Raw genomic sequence first — 24,593 nt, 5'->3', positions numbered from 1 at the left:
TTGTACACATTTATGGAGGAAGAAGAATTACAAACTGGCGCTTCGCAGAAGAGGAACTAGCTGACCTGGTGATGCGCATTGACAAGACTTCCGCAGCATATGGTATGCAAATAAATGCAGAAAAAACACAAATTATGACCAATAGCGAACAGGGCTTTAAAAGAGGCATCAGTATTGGAGGTGAAAATCTGACTAGTGTTAACAGCTTCAAATACCTTGGAGCTAGTGTCTTAGATGAGGGAACGAAACCCGAACTATTGGCCCGAATAGCACAGTCCACTGCCGCCCTTTCTAAACTTACAATAATATAGAAAGACAAAGGCTTAGCCCTCGGCACCAAAATCAGACTGATGCGCTCCTTGGTCATGGCCACATTTTTATATGCTTATGAGTTTTGGATGCTGAATGCAGAGCTAGAGAGGAGGATCCTAGCAATGGAATTGAGATTCTACAGAAGGATCCTTGTTATCACGTTCAAAGACCGCATCACAAACCAAGTGATTAGAGACTGGGTTACTGCAGCGATCGGACCCCATGATGACCTGCTAACTAGAGTGAAAAAACGCAAGCTCAAAATCTATGGCCATATTACAAGATCTTCGGGGCTCGCAAAGACCTTATTTCAGGGAACAATACCAGGAAAAAGAAGAAGAGGCAGACAGAGAAAGCGATGGGAGGACAACATTAAAGAATGGACGGGCCTGCCATTGAAAGAGGTTCTAAACAAGGCAAAAGACAGGGAGGAATGGAGAAATTACGGTCGACGAGTCTTGCTTGGTGCCCCAATGGTCCAACAGACTAAGGGATAGGTAAATGTAATTAATGAATGTTGTTTTATATAGAAAAAGTCGAGATAAACCTTGCAGTATTGAGGGAGATGGCAGTGATAGTGTTATATTTCACTTGTTATGTAAATATATTCAGTAGATTTCGATAACGAAGGCTGGCCTTGTAAACAGGAACTCTAGTCAGCCTGTAATGGACAGGCCAGCAATTAATTACAAGATATAGATGTAGTCTTCGTAGACAAACGAATAATGTCAGGCGATAACAAGCCTCCTCTAGTCTCGATGTCAGGTCTGTGGCTCTTTTCATTGTCGACCTCCTTGCGTGCTAGTACACTACACTAGAGTCATGACATCATTAGTTGGCTTAGAATAAATAATGTACTTGTTTTTGTTTTAATTTGATATACGGGTATATACGGGTATATAACTTAACATTGTACAAGAAAGAGAAAAAAGAACATTGTTCTTGTGATGATTGATGATTGTATTAGTTGTACATTTACCAAATTTAAACGCAAGAATGATGTACATGAAAAATCTTCTGTTCAAAATTAGAATCCTGAACTATATAACAAACCAAAATCTAAATCAACAACAACATCGGAATCTCCCCCCCCCCCTTCTCTCTCACACACACACACACTCTTGCTTTCTTTATGTATGTATTTCTCTTTCCATCTCTCTCTCTTTTCATATTTTTATGTATCTCTTTCTTTCTATTTCTCTTCCAATTTTTCATTCTCTCTGTCTGTCTATCTGTCTGTCTGTCTCTTTCTCTGTCGTCATCCCCACTAACCCCCTTTCGCATCATGAAAACTTTCCCGCTAGGCTGTAACATTTGACCATAGGGAATGGAAATCAAGGGACACAACTTTCCCGTTAGGCTGTAACATTTGACCATAGGGAATGGGAATCAAGGGACACAACTTTCCCGTTAGGCTGTAACATTTGACCATAGGGAAAGGGAATCAAGGGACACAACTTTACCGTTAGGCTGTAACATTTGACCATAGGGAAAGGAAATCAAGGGACACAACTTTCCCGTTAGGCTGTAACATTTGACCATAGGGAAAGGGAATCAAGGGACACAACTTTCCCGCTAGGCTGTAACATTTGACCATAAGGAAAGGGAATCAAGGGACACAACTTTCCCGCTAGGCTGTAACATTTGACCATAGGGAATGGAAATCAAGGGACACAACTTTCCCGCTAGGCTGTAACATTTGACCATAGGGAATGGAAATCAAGGGACACAACTTTCCCGCTAGGCTGTAACATTTGACCATAGGGAATGGAAATCAAGGGACACAACTTTCCCGTTAGGCTGTAACATTTGACCATAGGGAATGGAAATCAAGGGACACAACTTGGGACTGAAGGGAAAAAACATACATGTATTCAACTTTAAAAAAAAGTATTTTAAAAAGTCTGTAAATTTTGTGGTTAGTCCGGAGCATTAGACAAAAAAAATAACACTTCATGAACGATTTTAAATGCTTGAAATGTGAACAAGGTCCTAAAAATTCGAATCAGAAACAGAATCTATACGTCATCTAGTACTAGGATTAGGCCATAAGACCATTGACTGCTGTACTGGCAAGTTAGCCCATTTGTATTTAGTGGTCTTTTGAGTGACAAGGTCAGAGCACATCAACAAAAATTATATCAACATTACATAGCTTAAAATAATGTACACTGGTCAGCCCAAAGACTCAACAGAAAATGGTAAGTGAGCACCATCAATAGAGACTTAATAACTCTTTTTGACATTAAAAGTAACTACTTTTATTATCCCTCTTGTCACACCGTGATTGGAGATTTTCAGAATAAACTAAGCAATGTCAAGGACACTAACAAATGTGTCTATATTGTGTACCCATTAAACGCTACCAATGAAAGAGCTTAAAAAATTTGACTCTGCGGTGTTAAAAAGGTCACGAAAGTTGTAATTTTCCTTTTAAAAACATATACTTATTGTCTTGTATGAAAATAGTCAATTCTAGAAATATTCGAAAGAGGAACGGACTGGGTATAAAAATCGGCCCGGGCCTTTCTATACAATTCGGCCCAGAAATTCTATATTGCATGATGGACATCCAATTCTAGGTCTACCTGTCCTCAAAATCATTCAGTTAAGTTTGATAATGTATTGATAAGTGAACGCATGCATACAAAGAACTCTGTATCTTTATAGGAAACATAGTAGGCCTTATGTTGGTTTTTAATCGCTAAGTGTGTAGGCCCTATAAGGATTTAGCCTTCTAGTAGCACTGTCTACAGTTGAAGGCTATTACATTTATTTCGTAAAATGTTCGATTAAAAAAGTATTACACTGTAGAGTCTATCTGGTAGTATTGTAATCACGACGACCAGAGGGCCTTTTATAAGAGAAATTATAAAACCTTTGTAAGGACACATAATGACAGTGCTGTTTAGTTTGTACCGCGGAAAAAAAAATTAAAAAAATAACTTTAAAAAAATACATTGATAATTTTTTAAGAAAAAAAAAACTTCATGAATTTTTAACTTTATGATTATAATAAGAATGTGGTTCGTTATTAACTGCCCTCCAGACATCTCTAGGGACTGCTAAAGATCCTAAAGTGAAAGTTAAGACACTGTCATGTTGCTCACAGCACTGGCGGATCCAGGGGGGGGGGGGCGGTAGGGGCGATCGCCCCCCCCCCCCCACTCGGCCGACTCCCCCCCCCCCGGAGGGGGGGGCGGGCGATTTTTATTACAGAATTCACACAATTTGTATACGAATTTATTACTAATGTTAAAAATAAATACTAATTATTTATATTTCAACCTATTTTTAGATTATTTCGCCCCCCCCCTCTAGTATGTTGGCCGATTGGTGGGGTCGGGAGGGGTCGATGGTATCAATCCCCCCCCCCATACACTTTCGAGTGGGGGGGGCGGTCCAATTTTTTTGTAGAAATCACAGCTTGCTAATAGAATCAATGTAATATCTATATTGTATAGACTTGTTATTGATTTTTTAACCGATCTTTATATTATGTCGTGCCCTGTTTGCCGATTGGTAGGGGGGGGGCGAATACCTCTACTGCCCTTCCCACCTAAACTCTTTGAGTGGGGGGGGCGGTCCGTTTTTATGGAGAAATCATAGTTTGTGAACAAAATTAGTTGAATTAATATATACATTTTATATTATGTCGCTCCCTTTCTGGTATTTTGGCCGATTCGGTGGGGTGAGGGGGGGGGGGCAATTGCATGTACTGCCCTCCCCACTCTATCTCTCTGAATGCTGGGGGGGGGCGGTCCTATTTTTGTGGAGAATCATAGTTTGTGAACAAAATTAGTTGAATATCTATATAATATAAACTACGTATTGATATGTGACCCATTGTATATTATGTCATACCACAATCTAATCTCAAATTGTATCATTAGTAAATTTAAATGAAAAAGGGTTGTACAATGAGGGAGGGGCGATACATGCAATCGCATTTCCCCCATCATAATTTATATACACTATAAATTAAATTCTTATATTGAGTCGCCCAACCCCTATTCTTTAATGCCAAATGCAATCTTTAGCAGAAATTATTAAAGGAGCGAGGATTAATCGTTTTCACTCTACCGCTCCTCTCATTTCCAGACAGAGTTTATTTAATTTCACATGAATTTATCATAATTATTTTAAGTAAGACTTTGCATTGGAAAAGCTAGAATTCAAACGAAATTTTTCAGTATTAGAGCCATGATTGAGATGAGTTATAAACTCAAATAATGTTTTCATAGTCGCCTTTTACCAACCTTTACTCAATCTGATAATTTTCTAATTAAATAAATTTGGGACTATAATTCACAATTTATACATTGATCGTATTGAATACTATTTATTGAATAATTTTTTTTTTCGGCGGCGATCCCCAAAGCCAAAATCTAAATATGTGGGGTATCTTATCTTTTCAAGGAACAAATCGGTTTTATTTGCAATGTATTAAGGGCCTATAAATTCATATTAAAATAATTTTCAAGTACAACATTATTCAAAAGGTCCTTTTTTAATAGTATGAATAATGAGCTTCGAACTCCATTGATGAATAATGAGCTGTAGATGTCAGGAGAATACGTTTCTGCAGTGAAAAAAGAAGAAAACGCTTTTGGCGTCGGGGCTTCGCCCCGAACTCCATTGATGAATAAAGAGCTGTACTTGTCAGGAGAATGCGTTTCTGCAATGAAGAATGCAAGAAAACGCTTTTGGCGTCGGGGCTTCGCCCCGAAATCCATTGATGAGTAATGAGCTGTAGAAGTCAGGAGAAGGCCCTTCTGCAATGAAGAATGCAAGAAAACGCTTTTGGCGTCGGGGCTTCGCCCCGAACTCCATTGATGAATAAAGAGCTGTACTTGTCAGGAGAATGCGTTTCTGCAATGAAGAATGCAAGAAAACGCTTTTGGCGTCGGGGCTTCGCCCCGAAATCCATTGATGAATAATGAGCTGTAGAAGTCAGGAGAATGCGTTTCTGCAATGAAGAATGCAAGAAAACGCTTTTGGCGTCGGGGCTTCGCCCCGAAATCCATTGATGAATAATGAGCTGTAGAAGTCAGGAGAAGGCCCTTCTGCAATGAAGAATGCAAGAAAACGCTTTTGGCGTCGGGGCTTCGCCCCGAACTCCATTGATGAATAAAGAGCTGTACTTGTCAGGAGAATGAGTTTCTGCAGTGAAGAATACAAGAAAACGCGTTTGGCGTCGGGGCTTCGCCCCGAAATCCATTGATGAATAATGAGCTGTAGAAGTCAGGAGATGTATGTATTTATATGTGTGTGTGTGTGTATGTGTGTGTGTGTACGCACGTTTATGCATAGGGTTAGGGTTTACTGGGCGTTAGGGTTAGGGTTTGGAAAAAAATCGCCCCCCCCCCCACTTCAAAGTTCTGGATCCGCTAGTGTCACAGACCGATAAAATAATGTGAGTGTAAGCTGATCTATTATTTGTGTTATGTTAGCTTAAAGAGGGGGAGTAATTCATGGTTCTTATTTACTCAGAGAAGCTCTGTCAACAGTAGAATTATGCCTTCTCAAAGAGCAGATAATTTGTGGAACATTGAAAGAAAAATGTAATTATGTATATAAGTGTATGTTGTCTTAGAGTTATTCCCCATGGCATGGGAGCTAAGTTTCGTATAGCCGTGTATTACTTCATATGAGCTTGAGTTGAGTGTCTTCTACTTTATATTGTAGCTATCAAAAGTGGAGCAACTGATCACGTGATTACTTGCAACAACTTCATATCGTCGCTGAACGTTCTGGTGCTGCCGGTTTGGCGCGATGGTCACTTTGGCATAGTCCATTTGGGCGGGGGACGATTGGGCGCAAAATGCTTTATCCACCTATGTGCTCATTTTATTACTACTTTAAAAGAATCTATGTTTTGTGTGTGTGTGTTTGTTTTTTAAACGTATTTTTTAATGCAAAGAACAAGAGTTATTTGTTTCCATTAGATTTGGGATTAGATTGTGTGTGTGTGTGTGAGTAATTATTTTTATATCGCTAACATTAGAATGTGTGTGTAGGTTTTAATTTTGTCCAAAAACAAAATGGAAACAATGTTAGGAAAATATCGAGACAATTTTTGTTCACTAGAATGGTTTATTTTTATTTAATTTATAGTAGATCTACCTCCAACTGAGAAAAGGGAAAACAAGACAACTAATGAATGTCCTCCTGTGTGTTTCGAATACCTCACCTATAATTTATGAGCAGGGGTGAAGCTAGGAATTTGCTATCTATTGGGGGCCCGTGGGGCTTGACCTCTTTGGGGGCCCCTGCATTTTGCGTAATGTTTAGTATTTTATGTAAAAAATAATCATTGAGGGCCCTCTCAAGTGGGGGCCCGGGGGGGATTTTCAAATTCTCCTCCCTCCTTCCCCCACCCTAGCTACGCCACTGTTTATGGCGTGGGAAAAGGAAGTCAATGTCATGGTCACAGGTAGAAATCTAAAATTCCACAGCTTGTATGTTTCACATGTTTCTGGTATTCCATCAGGATTGAAGCTATATCACATCCTAGCCCACATCGATAACGAGGGATTGCGGAGGCGAAGGTTTTGAACCCGGGACCATCGAAACGACAGGCACGACAAGCTCATGAAATAGTCAAAATTATTGGAACTATTGTCTCTGGGAGAGGTAGGAGAATGTATACTATTCACTTTAAAGTAAGGTGTATAAAGGATTAAGTATTTGATACAAAAAGTTTTGTGTTTCATACATTTTCTAGACTTTTATTTTCTTTTTAGAATAGGTAGTGAAATAATTTGCATATGCAGCATAGTAAATAAAGAGATGGAGCAATTCTATAATGAGAATGCAAATCTAGAAAATATATATCATTATTAAAAATGACTTTTAAAGAATTCTAAAGCTCATTGATGACTTTTATTTAATAGTGTAGTATTACTGGTGACAATGTCATATCATGTCGTAATATGATCAAAGTAATAGGTCGTACTATGTCCTACTAACTAGTTGTGTTGATAGGGTCTAGCCCATAGACTTAGATCTAGACTGAAAACCGGAAATAAATTCTTATCCACGATTGATCGATTCACAGACCTATATATATATATATAGATAGATTTTTATGTACGTAAATTCTTTTTTCAGGTTTAAGGGGAGTCGCCCAATCAATCTTTCTGTCTTAGAAAAGTAATGATCTTTAGTTTTCAAAGTTTAGAAATAATGCAAAATCATTTGTAGGATATTCATACAAATATATGAAACAAAGCCATTTCCTGTTTGTTTCCATTGAGATAATGTTTCAAAAATCCTATATAGAAATAATTCATGTTGATTTAAATCATCTTATGTACATTTAAATAGATTGATTACCTAGATCTTTATTTGATTGGCGGATACATTGTAATATATTTTTCAAACGTTAAGACAATTAATGACGATCTCATAATAAGGTTCTCACCGTAGAATAGTAGGCCATTCAAGCTAAAATATTGAATCATTAGTTAATTAATCCGTGGGTCTTAACTTGCGTATTGCTGATGTAGTCACCTATATAGTGCAATAGAGACAATTAAAGAAAATAATAATGTTATAAGTAAAGCGCAGGGGCGGACTGGGTATCAAAATCGGTCCGGGCATTACCATATAAACCGGCCCACAAATGGCATGTCATATATTTTCGGTGTTGGGGGGGGGGGAATTTTTACCCCACTCCGCAATTTATATATATATATATATATATATATATATATATATATATATATTTGTGTGTGTATATGTAATTAATCTTCATTACATTCTGATCTTTCATTCTTTCAAACGTTTTTTCTACCCTAGAATACTCTCTTCCTATAATTAGTGGAAAGACCGCCAAAGGGAAGCTAGGGAGTCTGGGGAACGCTGTGAGCTTCCCCAGTGGTGCCCCGGAACCAAGCATTATTTCAGCTATTTTACGCTTTAAAAATGCATATTCTGAGGTATCTACAGTGCAATTAGCCCGCTACTCTTCCGCTAAAAAAATTCAAAAACCAAATCTGCTATTCAGTGGAGTTCAGCGACTGGTAGACAATGGTAAAATGCTTTAGTTTTTGTATTGGAGGGGAAAGGAAACCACAAAACCCCTCATGAAATTTGGTGACTAGTTTGCTTAAGTTGGCTGCACTGGGGCAGTAAGTTAAGTTTCCCTTTCATACAATGAGGTCTGAGGCAAGTGATGGTTTGAAGACCCTCCCCTCCCGGCTACGCCCATTCCATTAAAAGATAAGAGAAAGCAGAACGGTTAGAGAGGCACTTACTTAATGTGAAAAGCTCTTGCTTCCTCCTAGTACATTCTCAAAAACGCGATTTGTATATGAATATACCATGACCCATTATTTAAATTATAAATCTCCTTTCATTAAATATCGGATGTGACAGCGCTATAAAAATTATTGTAATAATTTTCATAATTAATGACTTCATACTAAGCATAAGTTTGCCATTAATTATAATAGTATAAAAATTGATTTAGATCTAGATTTATTTTTAATTAAATAAATATTTTTTGTGTAAGCCTTAAGTGTAGTATTTTTAGATTTATGTTATTAAAAATAAACAAAAAGAAACTTACTATTTCTTTTCCAATCCCAGAATGTAGAGCTTTATACCCATTTTGAGCTGTGAATAAGTTGGGTGGTTTGCAATTTCGCGGCTGTGGGTGATGTGTATGTGTTAAAGTTAATTTCTATTAAGTATTGTAAATTTCATTGGAACCATTAAAAGACGGGGGAGGGAAGGAGCAAAAAAATGGGAGTGCCATCAAAGGCCCATGCCGACCAGCAAAATGATTAGGCCAACCTCGAAGACATCAGAGCAGTCCATGCCGCTCGTGCGGTCTAACGTTTTGCAAATGTTAATACGTACAGTGTAGGCCTATAGTGTATTTTTTAAAATTCTTGTTGAATTTCAAACAAAATTAATTGTAATAAGAATTTTATAAAAAAACAACAACAACAAGAAAACGTGTTCGGGCCTTTGTCTTGATGCTGTCACTTTTTTTTTAAGTTGTCTGCATGGACATTTTTTTTTCTTTGGTCGCGACCAGACCGGCCCATTTGGTACCGGCCCACCGAGCATTTGCCCGTTTGCCCATATAGCCAGTCCGCCCCTGGTAAAGTGAATACATGAATTTATGAATATAAAGATATTATTAATGGAGCTAAAAATAGATAATCGACCTAAATCCAATTTCATAATGAAAACAATGGCTTGTGTGTGTATAGATCTTTATTTCGAAGCGCGCGAAATCGAGAATAGAGTTGCACTCGTGGCGAAAGAATGTATGTAAAAATGTTTTAGAAACACAGATTGGAAGGGTAATTTGATTTAAATATGAAATGAATGGACTTATTTTGGATGTTCATGGATTAAAGTATAAAGTAGATCTTAGAATTAGATCAAGAGTTAATGTTAAGCCTAGGCATCGGATGTTTGTGTGCAAGTGTGGGACCTTCGCTCTGAGCATGCTTGACCTTTCCCTCTTGTCTCATGTTGACATGTCTATTTGGATTCTAAAGTACTTAGGTCAGGACGTCTACATTTGCAGATATAAAGAACACATTGATGTAAAAATGCTTTTGAAACACACTTTTGAAGATTAATTTTATTAAATGATGAAATCAATAGACTATATTTTGTATTTTCATGTGTCAAAGTAAAAAAGTAAAAAAACTATCTTTGTGAAGTGTAGTTCTTAAATTAGATCTAGCACGGGCGTAGCCAGGATTTTTTTTCTGGGAGGGTTTGGGGGGGTGGATTTTTTTCTCCCCCACCCCCCACCCCCACCCCAGCGAAAATTTTTTTAAAAATGTATTTTTATGTGTGTGTGTACATAATCTTTATTACATTCTGACCCTTCATTCTTTCGGAAGAAGTTTAATTTGCCTTAGAATAGGTTTTTCCAGGAGTTAGTGGAAAAGGTGTAGATTCTCCGCCATTACTATCAAGGGGGTCTGGGGGAGCGCCAGGAGCTCCCCGCCGCCAAGCACTATTTCTGGAATTGAAAGCCAACAAAATGCTTATTCTGACGTATCTGCAGTTTTTGTTTCAAAAACCTAATGTGTTTTTCTTACTGACCCTCTCGCGCCGTTCGGTGTGTTTGCCGTCAAGCTGTTTCTATAAAAATCTGTCACTGACTCACTGGTAATGTCTGAAGCCTGCTCTGAGGACCTCCATGAATGTGTGGCGTCAAATTGTACTAGGATGTCATCGCAACTCTTCTTATGCCTAATTCATTTTGTCGGAGAACATGTCCCGCAAACCTCATACGACGCTCTTTCACAATCTCACTAAGGGGTCGACTCCCAGTTCGGCAAAGGATTTCCTTGATTGAGACCCGATCTCTATAACTGACTCCTAAAATCTGTCTTAGCCATCTTTGTTGAGCCACATTTAGTGTTTTTCAATTTCGGCAGATGACTATTCACTGCACTTTATTAATGGAGCCCCGCCACTGGTAGAAATGTGTAACCTCTCTTGAATACGCTCTTGGAATTAAGTGACTGTAGTTTGCTTTAGATTTTATATCGAAAAGGGAACTTTTATCGTCAAAACCCCATTTAGCTACGATAACAGAATTTAGTAACTGTAGTTTGCTTTAGAATAATATTGAAGATAGAGGTTTTCCACCTCAAAACACTCTGTAGGGGGATTTTAAACTCAAAACCATCTGGAAGGATTTTAAACTTTAAAAAAAAAGCCATCTGTAGGAGAGGGGTTTAAACTCAAAACCCCCAATTGGATTGGCTACGCTCAAATAATTTTAGTTTATATTTTCTTTTTTTATATTGAAGAGGTATTTTTTAGCATCAAACCCCTCTGAAGGGGGGTTTAAACTCAAAACCCCTTTTGGCAACGCTCATCGCATTTTGAGTGCGTAATTTGCTTTTTTTCTTACACTGAAGATATATTTTTTAGATTCAAACCCCGCTGGAGGGGGATTAAACTCAAAACCCCTTTCGCTACGCTCATAGATTTTAGAGCGAGTAATTAGCTTTTTTTATATTGAAGAGGTAATTTTTAGCTTCAAACCCTACTGAAGAAACGTCACGGTTCCAGTTAGTACCCAAGGAACATGTAGGCCAAGTTTTATCAAGATTGGTCAAACGGTTGTGATTTCTATCCAGGACATGCACCCATACATACATACATACATACATACGCCTTACTTTATTCTTTATTGTATAAGGCTTGTCTTCGAGTCCGAAGATCTGTGAGGAATGCAGTATTTTTCGTTGCTGGCCAGACCCAACAGTGACCTACATATTTTGCCTCTACCAAGGCAAGCATAATCATTGTCCGCAGGTGGTCGATTTAGATTTTCTTTTCGCCGTCTGCATTTGTCCTCGGCAGCGGATTTTCTTTTGGTCTCAAATGTGTATTCCACGGCTTTTGTGAGTGACCTCCAGTTGTCTCATTTTGAGGCCGCATGCAACCAGGTGCTGATGTCAGCCAAGGCAAGTTGGCGCCTTATCTGGTCTTTTGAAATATTTCCGTGGGGCGCCTCTGTTACGTCGACCACCTTTTAGCTTACCACAAAAGACTGCTATTGGCATACGGGATACGTGCCCTGCCCAGCGTAACTGGAAGTCCGTCTATACTGTCCATACCAGCCTTCGCAAGGACATCGCTGTTTGTAGTGCGGTCTTGTCACCGTATGTTCATGATGGAGCGCAAGCATCTTAGGTGAAAGCGCTCAAGTAGTCTTAGTTTCTTAGGATTAGAACGTAGGTGGGCATCCCAGCCTGGCCAAAATCCTCCACAAGCCATTGCGAGTGACCGTATAGGTTTAGGTACTGCTCTTTGCATTTTTCTTTTAATTGTCGCAGAACAAATATCATGTCAGGTGTGCCTCAACCAGCTCTGAAGCCACATTGGCTCTCAGATAACACTTCGTCCACTAAAGAAAATACGAAAAACATGCATATATGTGACCCTGCCGGACCAAGTAAAACAAAGGACGTTTGGGCCACGAGGCCTTCATCAGCTACAAAAGATACCAACCACGCCCTGTTAACACTAGCAAAAGTCATACTACAACCTGACAAAGAATACCTACTCTTCCTCCTAGATGTCAGCTCCCTTTACACTTCCATTCCACATGCTGACGGCCTTAAAGCCATCCGTTACTTTTTTGATATACCAGAAAACAAACACAAATCTATATCCACTGACATTCTAGTTCGCCTCACGGAGCTTGTACTAAATCTCAACTCCTTCGAGTTTAATGGGCAATTTTTCGACCAAATCAGCGGAGTAGCTATGGGTACGGCATTCGGTCCATCTTATGCTTGCCTATTTATGGGCTTTTTAGAACTCAACATTTGTTCATCCTACACGGGCCCCATGCCCGAATTTTATAGGAGATACATTGATGATGGGCTAGGCATAACATCTCTGACAGAGAATGATCTTATCAAATTTATTGAGTTCACTAACAACTTCAACCCCGCCATTCGTTTCACTTACACCATTTCCAGAACTAGAGTGAACTTCTTAGACATAGAAATAAACGTAACCCAAAATTCTCTGTTTACATCCTGCCATTACAAAGACACTGACAGCCATAACTATCTTCTATACTCGTCATCCCATCCACCATCCTGTAAAGATTCTATCCCCTACTCCCAACTTCTACGTATCCGCCGCCTTTGCCAAGATGACAATGACTTCACGGAAAAAGCAACTGAAATGATAGAGTTTTTCTTGCGTCGTGGCTACCCTCAAGCTATTTTAGACAAAGCCTTATCGCGAGTGGAGAATCTTAAAAGAGAACAAGCTTTCAAGAAAAAAACGACATCTAGCAATGATGAGAGGCCCAAATTGATATTAACCTACCACCCTCACAATGTGAAAGCAAAAAACATCTTTCTCAAAAACCTGAACATTCTCCAAGCCGATGAACATACTCGCGACGTCTTTTCATCCCCACCTCTTGTAGTATTCAGGCGAGACCAAAACCTACAAGACATATTAGTACACACTAAACTCCACAACATTTCAAGTGAACCTGGCACTTGGCCATGTAAGCGACGTAATTGTCAGACCTGCAAACACACACTCGCCACCCCCACCGTCACCTGTCCTAAAATGACCATCAAGATCAGTGGCAAATTTAACTGTAATAGTAGAGGAGTCATATATGCTATAATATGCTCAAGGTGTCAGATGGTTTATATTGGAAATACAGGCAGGACCTTAAAAACACGACTCCAGGAACACCTTAGAGACATCCGTAACTTTGCTACTAAGCCCGTCTCTATCCATTTTAATAACCCACATCATAGGGGTACCACCGACCTCCTCGTCACTGCCATACAACAATGCAACGACAAAAACACCCGTCTGCAGATAGAAAACAAACTTATTTACATGTCAGGCACCCTCCAACCTAACGGGATCAACAACCAGCACACTTTTATTTAATACACGATGGGCACTAACACTACGGTACCCCCTTTCCCCATTCATCTTTGCCTGACATCTCCGCCCCCTTCCGTTTTCCCGCGCTTTTACACCAGCGGAGCTCATTTCTTTTCTGCCTCGATAGAGAACAACATCGGACAGATAAGTTAACTTAAGACTATTTTGTGTTAATTGTTTTTTATTTTTTGTTTGTTTTGTAGCTGATGAAGGCCTCGTGGCCCAAACGTCCTTTGTTTTACTTGGTCCGGCAGGGTCACATATATGCATGTTTTTCGTATTTTCTATACAGTCGTTTACCCCTGCAGCAGTAAATCTTCGTCCACTAAAGAGTGGGTTAGTCGGTCGAGCAATACTCGAGCAAATATCTTTCCTGATACTGACAAAAGTGTAATGCCTCGATAGTTGGAGCAGTTAGACTTGTCACCCTTTTTGTATAGCGATATGATTACGGAATCTCGAAGTTCAGGTGGGACCACGCACGTCGAACAAGTCTATTAGCCACTCGGGTAGGGCGACACCACCCATTTTAAATATTTCTGGCGGAAGTCCATCAGAGCCAGGTGCTTTGTGTTTTTTGTGTTTATGAATTGCTGTTTCAACTTCCTCAAATATATACATATATGTATATATGTATATATTGATTGATTGATTGATTGATTTATATTGTCCCTATCCATTTTCCTTTCTCTTATACTCTCTTACTGTTTTTAATGTTTTTTTTCCTTTGTCTCTCTCCTTTTTCTCTCTCTTTCTCACATTCTCTCTATTCACTCTCCCTCTTTTCTCTCACTATGTCTCTCTTTCCGCTCTCTCTCTCTCTCTCTCTCTCTCTCTCTTTACCTCTGCTCTCAATTTTTTAATTTCTCATTTCCTGACTTTCTCTGTTCCTCTAAGGACAAAAACTAACAATCCCGCTGCTAGTATCAGATTTCATGTTCAGAGGAAAGTAGGTCAAACCAATTTTTTATTTGGTATGGCTTCCATTTTTTTAGGGATGATTTTTAATCTTTTTTTGTAACATCCAGTAAGTCACAAATATATCAGTAACATCCCTGTCTTCTTGTTGTTTCAATCAAACTGTTTTGTTTGTTGATCAAGACAGTTATGTAGATCTTAAAGCCGTGATATGCTCTACATCTCACTACAGACAAGATGTACGAGCTTTTACTTATTTCTCTATTTTGTAATAAAATATTTGCCAGGTTTCTCTGTCAACTTCAAGTGGTTAAATGTTGCGTATACATGGCTGTGTGGTATGCGCTTCAAGCTGTCGTCACGGCGGTTCTGGATTTGAACCATGTCTGCATTCATTCAGAAGATTTGGGCCAGAACCTAACTCAAAAAATATAGAATCAACATTTTGTAAAATTAATACCACCTCAACATCCCTAATAATAGGCAGCATTTACAGACCACCAAATTCTAGTTTAGAATACATGCAGGAACTATGTAATCAGATTACTACACTTAAAGAGACAAATAAAAATGCAGTTTTTTGGATTATGGGTGATTTCAACCTACCTGATATAAATTGGAAAACACTAACCATAGATAAACACCAAAACCTTAAGGACATAAATGAGCTTTTCATAGAAACTTTACACAACCTAAGTTTAGATCAAATCATTAAAAAGCCAACTAGATTAAACAACACATTAGATCTCTTCTTAACCAACAGACCTGGATTAGTAGTTGATTATGATATTATCCCTGGTCTATCAGACCATGAGATAATAAAAATACACAGTCAGATAAAAGCAGTAGCCAATACAAAACCCAATAGAAAAATCTTACTCTGGAATAAATGTAACCTAACACAACTACACCAAGCTGCATTAAACTTTCAACAAACATTCTTATTAGAAAAAGACATTAACCAACCAGTCGATGACCTCTGGAATTTCATTAAAAACCATCTTAAAAGCATTATAGAAAATCATATACCAACTAAATACACATGAAACAAAATAAATAAATGCTGGTTTAATAATAGACTAAAGAAGCTTTGTAAACAGAAGGAAAACCTATATAGAAAATTTAAAGAAACTAATGCAGAAAGAGTTTACAAAAAGTATATAAAAATTAAACACTTAACCCAAAAAGTAAGCAGACAGCTGCAGAGTGAATACATAAACAATGTAATATCTAAAGATAACAACAAAAACCTATGGTCATACATTAAGTCTAAGAAAATGGAAACAACAGGCATAGCGCCATTAAAAGATGAACATAACATAATACATAATGATAATGAAACTAAAGCAAACATTCTAAACAAATACTTTGCATCAGCATTCTCAGCCCCAGGAGACAAAGACATATTACTGAATTTGAACCAAGTAGAAAACATAGAAGATATAGTAGTACAAGAAAATGGAATTCAAAAACTATTAGCCAACACCAAACCAAATAAAGCTTCTGGACCTGATGGTATTCCAGCTACATTACTCAAAGAACTAAGTAATGAGCTAGCCCCAGTGTTCAAAATACTCTTTCAGGCTTCACTTAACCAGGGCAGAGTACCAAAGGACTGGAAAGAAGCTAATGTCACCCCCCTATTTAAAAAAGGAGAAAAATCTGACCCAGGAAACTACAGACCAGTATCACTTACCAGCATCACATGTAAAATCCTAGAACACATAATATGTAGCAACATCATAAACCACTTAGACAAACATAATGTCCTCACACCACACCAACATGGCTTTAGGAAATATAGATCATGTGAAACACAACTAATAGGACTAATTGATGATTTTTCAAAAGGTTTAGATAATAGTGAACAAATAGATGCTATCTTACTAGATTTTTCTAAGGCTTTTGACAAAGTTCACCACCATAGTTTGCTTAAAAAATTAAAATATTTCGGCATTAATGGTCCACTGCATCAGTGGATTAAAGACTTTCTGATAGGGAGAGAACAAACTGTAATAATAAATGGCTCTAAATCAACACCGATAACAGTAAACTCAGGTGTACCTCAAGGAACAGTCTTGGGTCCACTACTATTTTTAATTTACATAAATGATTTACCAAATTGCATTACTTCAGGAACAAAAGTCAGATTATTTGCAGACGATTGCATAATATATAGAACAATAAAAACAACACAAGACACAGATATTTTACAAAGAGAATTAGATGAATTATAGAAATGGGAATCAAATTGGAGCATGTCTTTCCACCCAGAAAAATGTCAGTTGTTAAGAGTACCAAAAAACTAAAACAAATTAATTCCACTTATCTTATTCATGGCAAACCAGTAACACAGACTAAAAACGCAAAATACCTAGGTGTTATAATAAATGAAAAACTGTCATGGAATCCACATATTGATGAAACTACAAAAAAATCAAACAAAGCATTAGGATTTATTAAAAGAAATTTCTATAAATCAAATAAGAAAATAAAACTAAAATGTTATTTAACCTTGGTTAGGCCAATAATAGAATATGCATCCTCTGTTTGGGACCCCTCAACTCAAGAAAACATTAAGAAACTAGAACAGACACAAAATAGAGTAGTGCGATTCATAACAAACGAATATTCACATTTGACTAGAGTAACACCTTTAGTAAAATCACTAAATTTAGAAAGCCTTCAGGACAGAAGGCTAAAAAGTAAAGTAGCAATAATACATAAAACACTGAACCATAATCTTCAAATACAAAAACAAAATTTAATAAAATACTCTGAAAGACACAAAGATAAAGGCACATTCCTCGTCCCATATGCTAGGACAAATTTGTACAAATACTCCTTCTTCCCTAGTGCTATTAGAGCATGGAATGGGTTGCCTGAGCTAGCCAGGAAAACCAGTGACTTGGCAGAATTTAAGTCATTGGTTAATATGCATGACTAAATGCATGACGCGTAGGACGTAATCATCTTCTTTTTTGAAGTAACGTCTGTATTATATAAGATAAGAAGATAAGAACGTCTTGAGTCTTTATTTCTAGAAGCTACTTTAAAACAAATAACATTTTGAATTTCTAAACATATGAGAGATCATAGCTTTTTAACAGCAAACATGAATTTCATCTTGTGTATAGAGACCTCCATATGTAGGTTGTACGCTTTGAAATATATAATAATTTGTCGATTACATAAGGTTTGTAAAATGAGTAAATTAATTGGAAATAACATAGAATTATTTTACTCTATTTCATAAAAGTATAATTGTTAATAAGAAAAATATTCAACTTTATATTTTTATTTAAACTTTTTTTTAGTAGTAATTTATAAAATCATTTCATCATGTATTGAATAGGGTGCTTCATATTCAGATTTGTAAACTATGTCCCTCTATAATATTATCCCATCAAATTGTGGTTTAGATTAGTATAAACAGTATATGAATCATTGGTTTCTAAAAATAGACACAGTTAATACTCTTTTATATTTGAAACACTGAAGCTTTTGATTCTCGTGGAGGTAGACAAGAATTCTCAAAAAACAAGATTATCTTCGAAAGGTGTTAAAACTGAGATTGCACAAATTTAGAATTGAGGAATACCGTGAACGTGAGCACAGAAGTTCAACAGAAAGCTTTTGGAAACATGGAGGAAGTGGCGTGGTTGTTGTGGTTTTCGCTGTTATCTAGAAATATAACATTCAAATAAAAAATAGTCTCTATTTTAGATCAAGACCATGTAAATAGGGTCAACGGCCAGTAAGCATGATGAAACTCCATCAGAGTCAAAATTAGGCCAGGGCTCAGGAGCCAACCTCTCCACCAGACAGGGAGATCAACGACAATCCTGGTCCAGGTCATGGTGATCTACTAGATGGACAAGGTGGGCTTACAGAGATGTTATCGTACCAGCTTTGACCAGTGGAGTGTTAGGTCGTCTAGGCGCCCCACCATCGCCATCATTTTAAACATCCGTACTAAAGATTTTAATGACTAAAACTGTTTTGAAGAAAGAAACATTGCAATATAAAAAATACTTACCATTTGACACCTAATAGTCCATAGGAGGTGCGGTGGCTGAGCGGTAAGGCGCTTGGCTTCCGACCGGGTTCCCGGGTTCGAGTCCTGGTGAAGATTGGGATTTCTCAATTTAGGGATCTTTGGGCACCTCTGAGTCCCCCCCCCCAGCTCTAATGGGTACCTGACATTAGTTGGGGAAACTTAAAGGCGGTTGGTCATTGTGCTGGCCACATGACACCCTCGTTAACAGTAGGCCACAAAAAACAGATGACCTTTACATCATCTGGCTTATAGACCACATGGTCTGAAAGGGGAACTTTACTTTGAGTTCATAGGGCAAAGACAGTACAGAAGTCTGGTGCTAGAAGCATACGGAGTTATTGTGTGTCAGAGCAATTTCCAAATGTCTTGACATTGACACGCAATGTCAGGAACTTCTCTAAGGCGGATGGTCTCACAGGAGAAATGTTCCCAAATTAAAGATACAATTCTAAAACTGACGGACCAGCACGCTGGAACTATTTCAGCCGTCAAGTACTCTACTAGGCGTCATTAACAAATCTTACTGACAGATGAGATACACATGAAAACTTGAGGCTTTACTGTTATTGCTAGACCATTAAGCTAGCATCTGACCTGCAGACTGCCCTCCCAATAATAACGAGAAGAATGCAAAAACATCCTTCAAAAAAATACAAAGCTTACTTAAGGGGAAAACTTCCGCTCTTAGAAATATATTTCTCAATAATGTTGAAGTTTTTTCTTTATTCGATGTTAAACAAAATAATAAATTACCAAAAAAATGTATTAATTGGTCAATCTTTTTATTGATTCATGTTTTGTAAAGTATAGTGAATAATTGTTTGAAGTTTCAACTTGACCTGAGAATATGTCTGGGGAAAACAACGTATATAATTATTAAAGGGAGCCAATTCCGATCTATTGAACTATATCTTTGAATACTTAAGGATTATTTCCCTTGTTGGTATAAAAAAAAAGGTTAGTTACCATTAATAAATTGATTACTTGGTTACTTTTTTATTGATTTATGTGTTGTCTATGTTAATGTCTAATTGTGCAAAGTTTCAACTTGATCCGAGAATGGGTGTGGGAGAAATAACGTGTTCAAACTCTTTACCAGACAGACAGAGTGAGTTGATATAAGATTTGTAATAAACTTATAACTCGCTTATAAAATAAATAAAATGTGTTGTAACATCCTAATGTTAAATCGTATATCTAACCCACACACTGGATTGTGCGTTATACTTAACGGACTGTCATTCCGTTGTCTCAATGATCCCGGGTTCAAACCCTGTCCGCTGCCATCCACCGTCGTCCTGCTGGTCATTTGGGCTAGGAACATCCGAAACATATAAAACATTTACACAAATTAAAATTAAAACTACCCCTAAAACTAACTTGAAAACTTGGGGAAATTTTCATAAAAAAACAACCTCAAAATCTCTTTTAACTCTAAAACTAATCATAGAACTATGTAAAACAAAAACAACTCTCAACACTCATATAATACAAAATATAAAGCAAACATTCAACTTATAAAAGTCAATTGAGAACTGAAACTAAATAAAAGACGCCTATTGAAAAAGTCAAACCCTAAACCTGAATCATGTGGACATTATCCAAATAATATAACTGGAACAAAGTCAAGCTGCACGCCTATTCGTAAATCTAAACTTAAAATTGTAAACATAAGTCATATGGCATCCTTTCAGTAGCGAAGCGACTATGGATTATTTCATGGAAATGAGATGAATGCCTGGGCATTAGCTGTGGTCGGAACGATGTCGCCCACACATCAGTTCCCCCCATTCCACGCAGCTGATGTATCCAAAGGAACGGCAGTGCCGATACAGTGCTACACTCTGGCAGAACCTGCGACGCCGGTGACCCCAATATATATATATATATATAGGAAAGGTACTCACGCTTGGCAAGGCAGAAGAATATTCTGTGCAGTACTGTGCGCTATCAATGGCATAAGCGGAATGGTTATGTGCAATATATCATGTATGGCAGTCACAGAGATAGTCAGAGATAACAGGGTCATTGACAAAGTGAGTGTAAATTGTCTTGCACAGACTTTATTGCATACAATGAATGTGGAGGTATAGTAAAGGTTCCATTGTGGTATTAGGGCAGTTTAAGTGAACTCACTTTCTGTGACTAACATTGTTTAGTTTTTCACTCTATCGCATAATGTTTTCTTTATTTATCTTTATTGCTACGAGAATTACTTTGATAGAAAGGTTATCTGCCTTTGGTTATTTATAACTTTACAAATTAAAAACATGAGAAGATTTAAAAGAAAATGTGTTTTCCTGCATAGATCAGATCAATGATCAGATCATTGAAAACTATTTGACTGTAAATCAGGAAAAGTATGTGTGATCAAGACTGAGGGCTGAACGCTAATTGTGAGATCTGATAGGGGTGCGAGCTCAGAACAGTTTATCGAAAATAGAGCCCACACAATCACGTGATCAAGTGTCAATAAAAGTTGAGCGTTGACGTCACAAGCTATGATTGGAAAGTGAAAAAAAAAGCTAAAAACTACCTGCTTCCTTTGTGTGGACATTTCAAATATGATTTTTTTATATTTTTTTTCCTTTAGACTACTTCAAAGATACAAATGAAATCTTAGCTCCTGAACTGTTTCTAGGCCTATATGTTTTATTTAGTTTAAATAATAGCACACATCTACAATTATTTCGTATGGACAGATTATATGACGAATTTAACTGGACAATAAACTGGCTCTTAATTATAACGTTAACCCGATGTAAAGTGAATGTATCTTAAAAGACTCAGAAAGCTTACTTAACTTTAGTTGCTACGAATCTTGTTTTTAGAATTGTATGCTCTCAAAACTATGTAACATTTGAACTTTAGAATTTTAAAATTTCTCCGTTTTGTGGACCAATCCACGGAAATAGGAGCACGTACGAAAGTCTTTGCTTTTACAAAGCTTATATCAACTCTGTCTGGTAAAAGTGTGTGCACGTTTATTCTCCTGCATCCAAAATCGGATCATGTACAATTATTTCTTTCACCAGACAAAACAAGAATGAATAAAAAAAATTAGCTAATAAACTATTGGTAATTAATTAGTTTTTTTGGTATCAAGAACAAGGGAAAGAAATTGTACTTGGCATAAGATGATATAAGGACGACAGGTGATGGCAGTGTGCAGGGTTCAAACTCTTGACTGTCGCTTTAGCACAGAGCATATACCACACGACCAGACTAAAATGTAAAGAAATCGGTCACAAATTATGAAAGTCGAAACCAACGAATTATTGCAGTTAAAAATGTAGTTTTAAAAACATACTAAGTCGGGAGCATTGGCCTCCCCTACACCTAGGCATATCACAAGAACAGACTAAATAGAAATAAAAAATATGAAACTGGTTTGATGTATGAGTTAGTAATACGACTCAAGTCTAAAAGTTGGCTCCATATACTTTGAGACGTCTGTTGCCTGGGCCTATGACTTTTCACAGGGGCAACAATGGAGGAAGATGGGGGAGGGGGTGGCGTTAAGCTCAGACCATCCACAATCTGATGGAGCAGCGTAGAGTGGAAGTCAAGACTGGGCCCTTGATTGGTAGACACGAATTACGTTACCCACGTAGACCAGAGCTTTGAAGTCACTGACCTCATTTGACTTGCTAATGTGTCCCCCCCCCCTCACACACAGATGTAATCAACGGGCCAGGTCTAAATGTCTCCTGTTACGAAGGTCACGTTGTTCCAGTTGAATGTGTGACACTATTATGTCTTGGTGTGACTATATGTTTGTGTGGACATCTAAGTGTCTGTTCATTTGCTTGCTGCTTTGTTTGTTAGTGTTTCTAATTGATTGTGGTAGCACGGTCTTTGGGTTGTACGCTCCAGATAGTCTACGAAACGTTGTAGGCTGTAGCTCCAGATAGTCTAAGAAACGTTGTAGGCTGTAGCTCCAGATAGTCTAAGAAACGTTGTAGGCTGTAGCTCCAGATAGTGCATGAAAACGTTGTAGGCTGTAGCTCCAGATAGTGCATGAAAACGTTGTAGGCTGTAACTCCAGATAGTCCATGAAAACGTTGTAGGCTTTAGCTCCAGATAGTCCATGAAAACGTTGTAGGCTTTAGCTCCAGATAGTGCATGAAAACGTTGTAGGCTGTAGCTCCAGATAGTGCATGAAAACGTTGTAGGCTGTAGCTCCAGATAGTCCATGAAAACGTTGTAGGCTGTAGCTCCACATAGTCCATGAAAAAGTTGTAGGCTGTAGCTCCAGATAGTCTACGAAACGTTATAGGCTGTAGCTCCAGATAGTCTACGAAACGTTCTAGGCTGTAGCTCCAGATAGTCTAAGAAACGTTGTAGGCTGTAGCTCCAGATAGTCTAAGAAACGTTGTAGGCTGTAGCTCCAGATAGTCTAAGAAACGTTGTAGGCTGTAGCTCCAGATAGTCTAAGAAACGTTGTAGGCTGTAGCTCCAGATAGTCTAAGAAATGTTGTAGAAATGCTCCAGATAGTGCATGAAAACGTTGTAGGCTGTAGCTCCAGATAGTCTAAAAAACGTTGTAGGCTGTAGCTCCAGATAGTCTAAGAAACGTTGTAGGCTGTAGCTCCAGATAGTGCATGAAAACGTTGTAGGCTGTGGCTCCAGATAGTGCATGAAAACGTTGTAGGCTGTGGCTCCAGATAGTGCATGAAAACGTTGTAGGCTGTAGCTCCAGATAGTGCATGAAAACGTTGTAGGCTGTAGCTCCAGATAGTCTAAGAAACGTTGTAGGCTGTAGCTCCAGATAGTCTAAGAAACGTTGTAGGCTGTAGCTCCAGATAGTCTAAGAAATGTTGTAGAAATGCTCCAGATAGTGCATGAAAACGTTGTAGGCTGTAGCTCCAGATAGTCTAAAAAACGTTGTAGGCTGTAGCTCCAGATAGTCTAAGAAACGTTGTAGGCTGTAGCTCCAGATAGTGCATGAAAACGTTGTAGGCTGTGGCTCCAGATAGTGCATGAAAACGTTGTAGGCTGTGGCTCCAGATAGTGCATGAAAACGTTGTAGGCTGTAGCTCTAGATAGTCCATGAAAACGTTGTAGGCTGTAGCTCCAGATAGTCCATGAAAACGTTGTAGGCTGTGGCTCCAGATAGTGCATGAAAACGTTGTAGGCTGTGGCTCCAGATAGTGCATGAAAACGTTGTAGGCTGTAGCTCCAGATAGTCCATGAAAACGTTGTAGACTGTAGCTCCAGATAGTGCATGAAAACGTTGTAGGCTGTGGCTCCAGATAGTGCATGAAAACGTTGTAGGCTGTAGCTCCAGATAGTCCATGAAAACGTTGTAGGCTGTAGCTCTAGATAGTCCATGAAAACGTTGTAGGCTGTAGCTCCAGATAGTGCATGAAAACGTTGTAGGCTGTAGCTCCAGATAGTGCATGAAAACGTTGTAGGCTGTAGCTCCAGATAGTCCATGAAAACGTTGTAGGCTGTAGCTCCAGATAGTGCATGAAAACGTTGTAGGCTGTAGCTCCAGATAGTCTAAGAAACGTTGTAGGCTGTAGCTCCAGATAGTCCATGAAAACGTTGTAGGCTGTAGCTCCAGATAGTGCATGAAAACGTTGTAGGCTGTAGCTCCAGATAGTCCATGAAAACGTTGTAGGCTGTAGCTCCAGATAGTGCATGAAAACGTTGTAGGCTGTAGCTCCAGATAGTGCATGAAAACGTTGTAGGCTGTAGCTCCAGATAGTCCATGAAAACGTTGTAGGCTGTAGCTCTAGATAGTCCATGAAAACGTTGTAGGCTGTAGCTCCAGATAGTCCATGAAAACGTTGTAGGCTGTAGCTCCAGATAGTGCATGAAAACGTTGTAGGCTGTAGCTCCAGATAGTGCATGAAAACGTTGTAGGCTGTAG

At 38.2% G+C, this 24,593-nt stretch overlaps 2 protein-coding genes across 9 annotated transcripts in view; both read left to right on the top strand.

Annotated features, from left to right (window-relative positions):
- Nucleotides 1-24,593, top strand: part of LOC106057104 (cysteinyl leukotriene receptor 1-like) — a 133,252-nt gene that overhangs the window by 75,011 nt on the left and 33,648 nt on the right. For 3 of the 8 annotated variants that reach the window (XM_056024171.1, XM_056024170.1, XM_056024165.1), the window contains one exon: nt 6,806-6,948. The exons of the other annotated variants lie outside the window; for them this stretch is intronic. The gene's annotated coding sequence lies outside the window, so the exon portion shown is untranslated. The remainder of the gene's footprint in view (nt 1-6,805; nt 6,949-24,593) is intronic. 8 annotated transcript variants of the gene reach the window in all.
- Nucleotides 2,477-15,034, top strand: LOC129925057 (uncharacterized). The gene is made up of 3 exons (XM_056023391.1): nt 2,477-2,513; nt 12,386-13,435; nt 14,943-15,034. Exons 1-3 carry the CDS (start codon nt 2,477-2,479, stop codon nt 15,032-15,034), a joined length of 1,179 nt encoding a protein of 392 aa, XP_055879366.1.

This window comes from Biomphalaria glabrata, chromosome 3 (assembly GCF_947242115.1).
Source record: "Biomphalaria glabrata chromosome 3, xgBioGlab47.1, whole genome shotgun sequence".
In the NCBI taxonomy this organism is placed as follows: domain Eukaryota; kingdom Metazoa; phylum Mollusca; class Gastropoda; family Planorbidae; genus Biomphalaria; species Biomphalaria glabrata.
Note: the sequence above shows the minus strand (reverse complement) of the source record. Positions and strands in the feature narration are given on the sequence as shown.

What these genes read in the sequence shown, in the direction of transcription:
- LOC129925057 (XM_056023391.1), top strand. Translation starts at nt 2,477, where the DNA reads ATGTACACTGGTCAGCCCAAAGACTCAACAGAAAATG. An exon ending in CAAAGACTCAACAGAAAATG is followed by an intron (nt 2,514 to 12,385) that starts GTAAGTGAGCAC and finishes TCTTCCTCCTAG; the next exon opens with ATGTCAGCTCCCTTTACACT. An exon ending in GATCAGTGGCAAATTTAACT is followed by an intron (nt 13,436 to 14,942) that starts GTAATAGTAGAG and finishes AATATTTGCCAG; the next exon opens with GTTTCTCTGTCAACTTCAAG.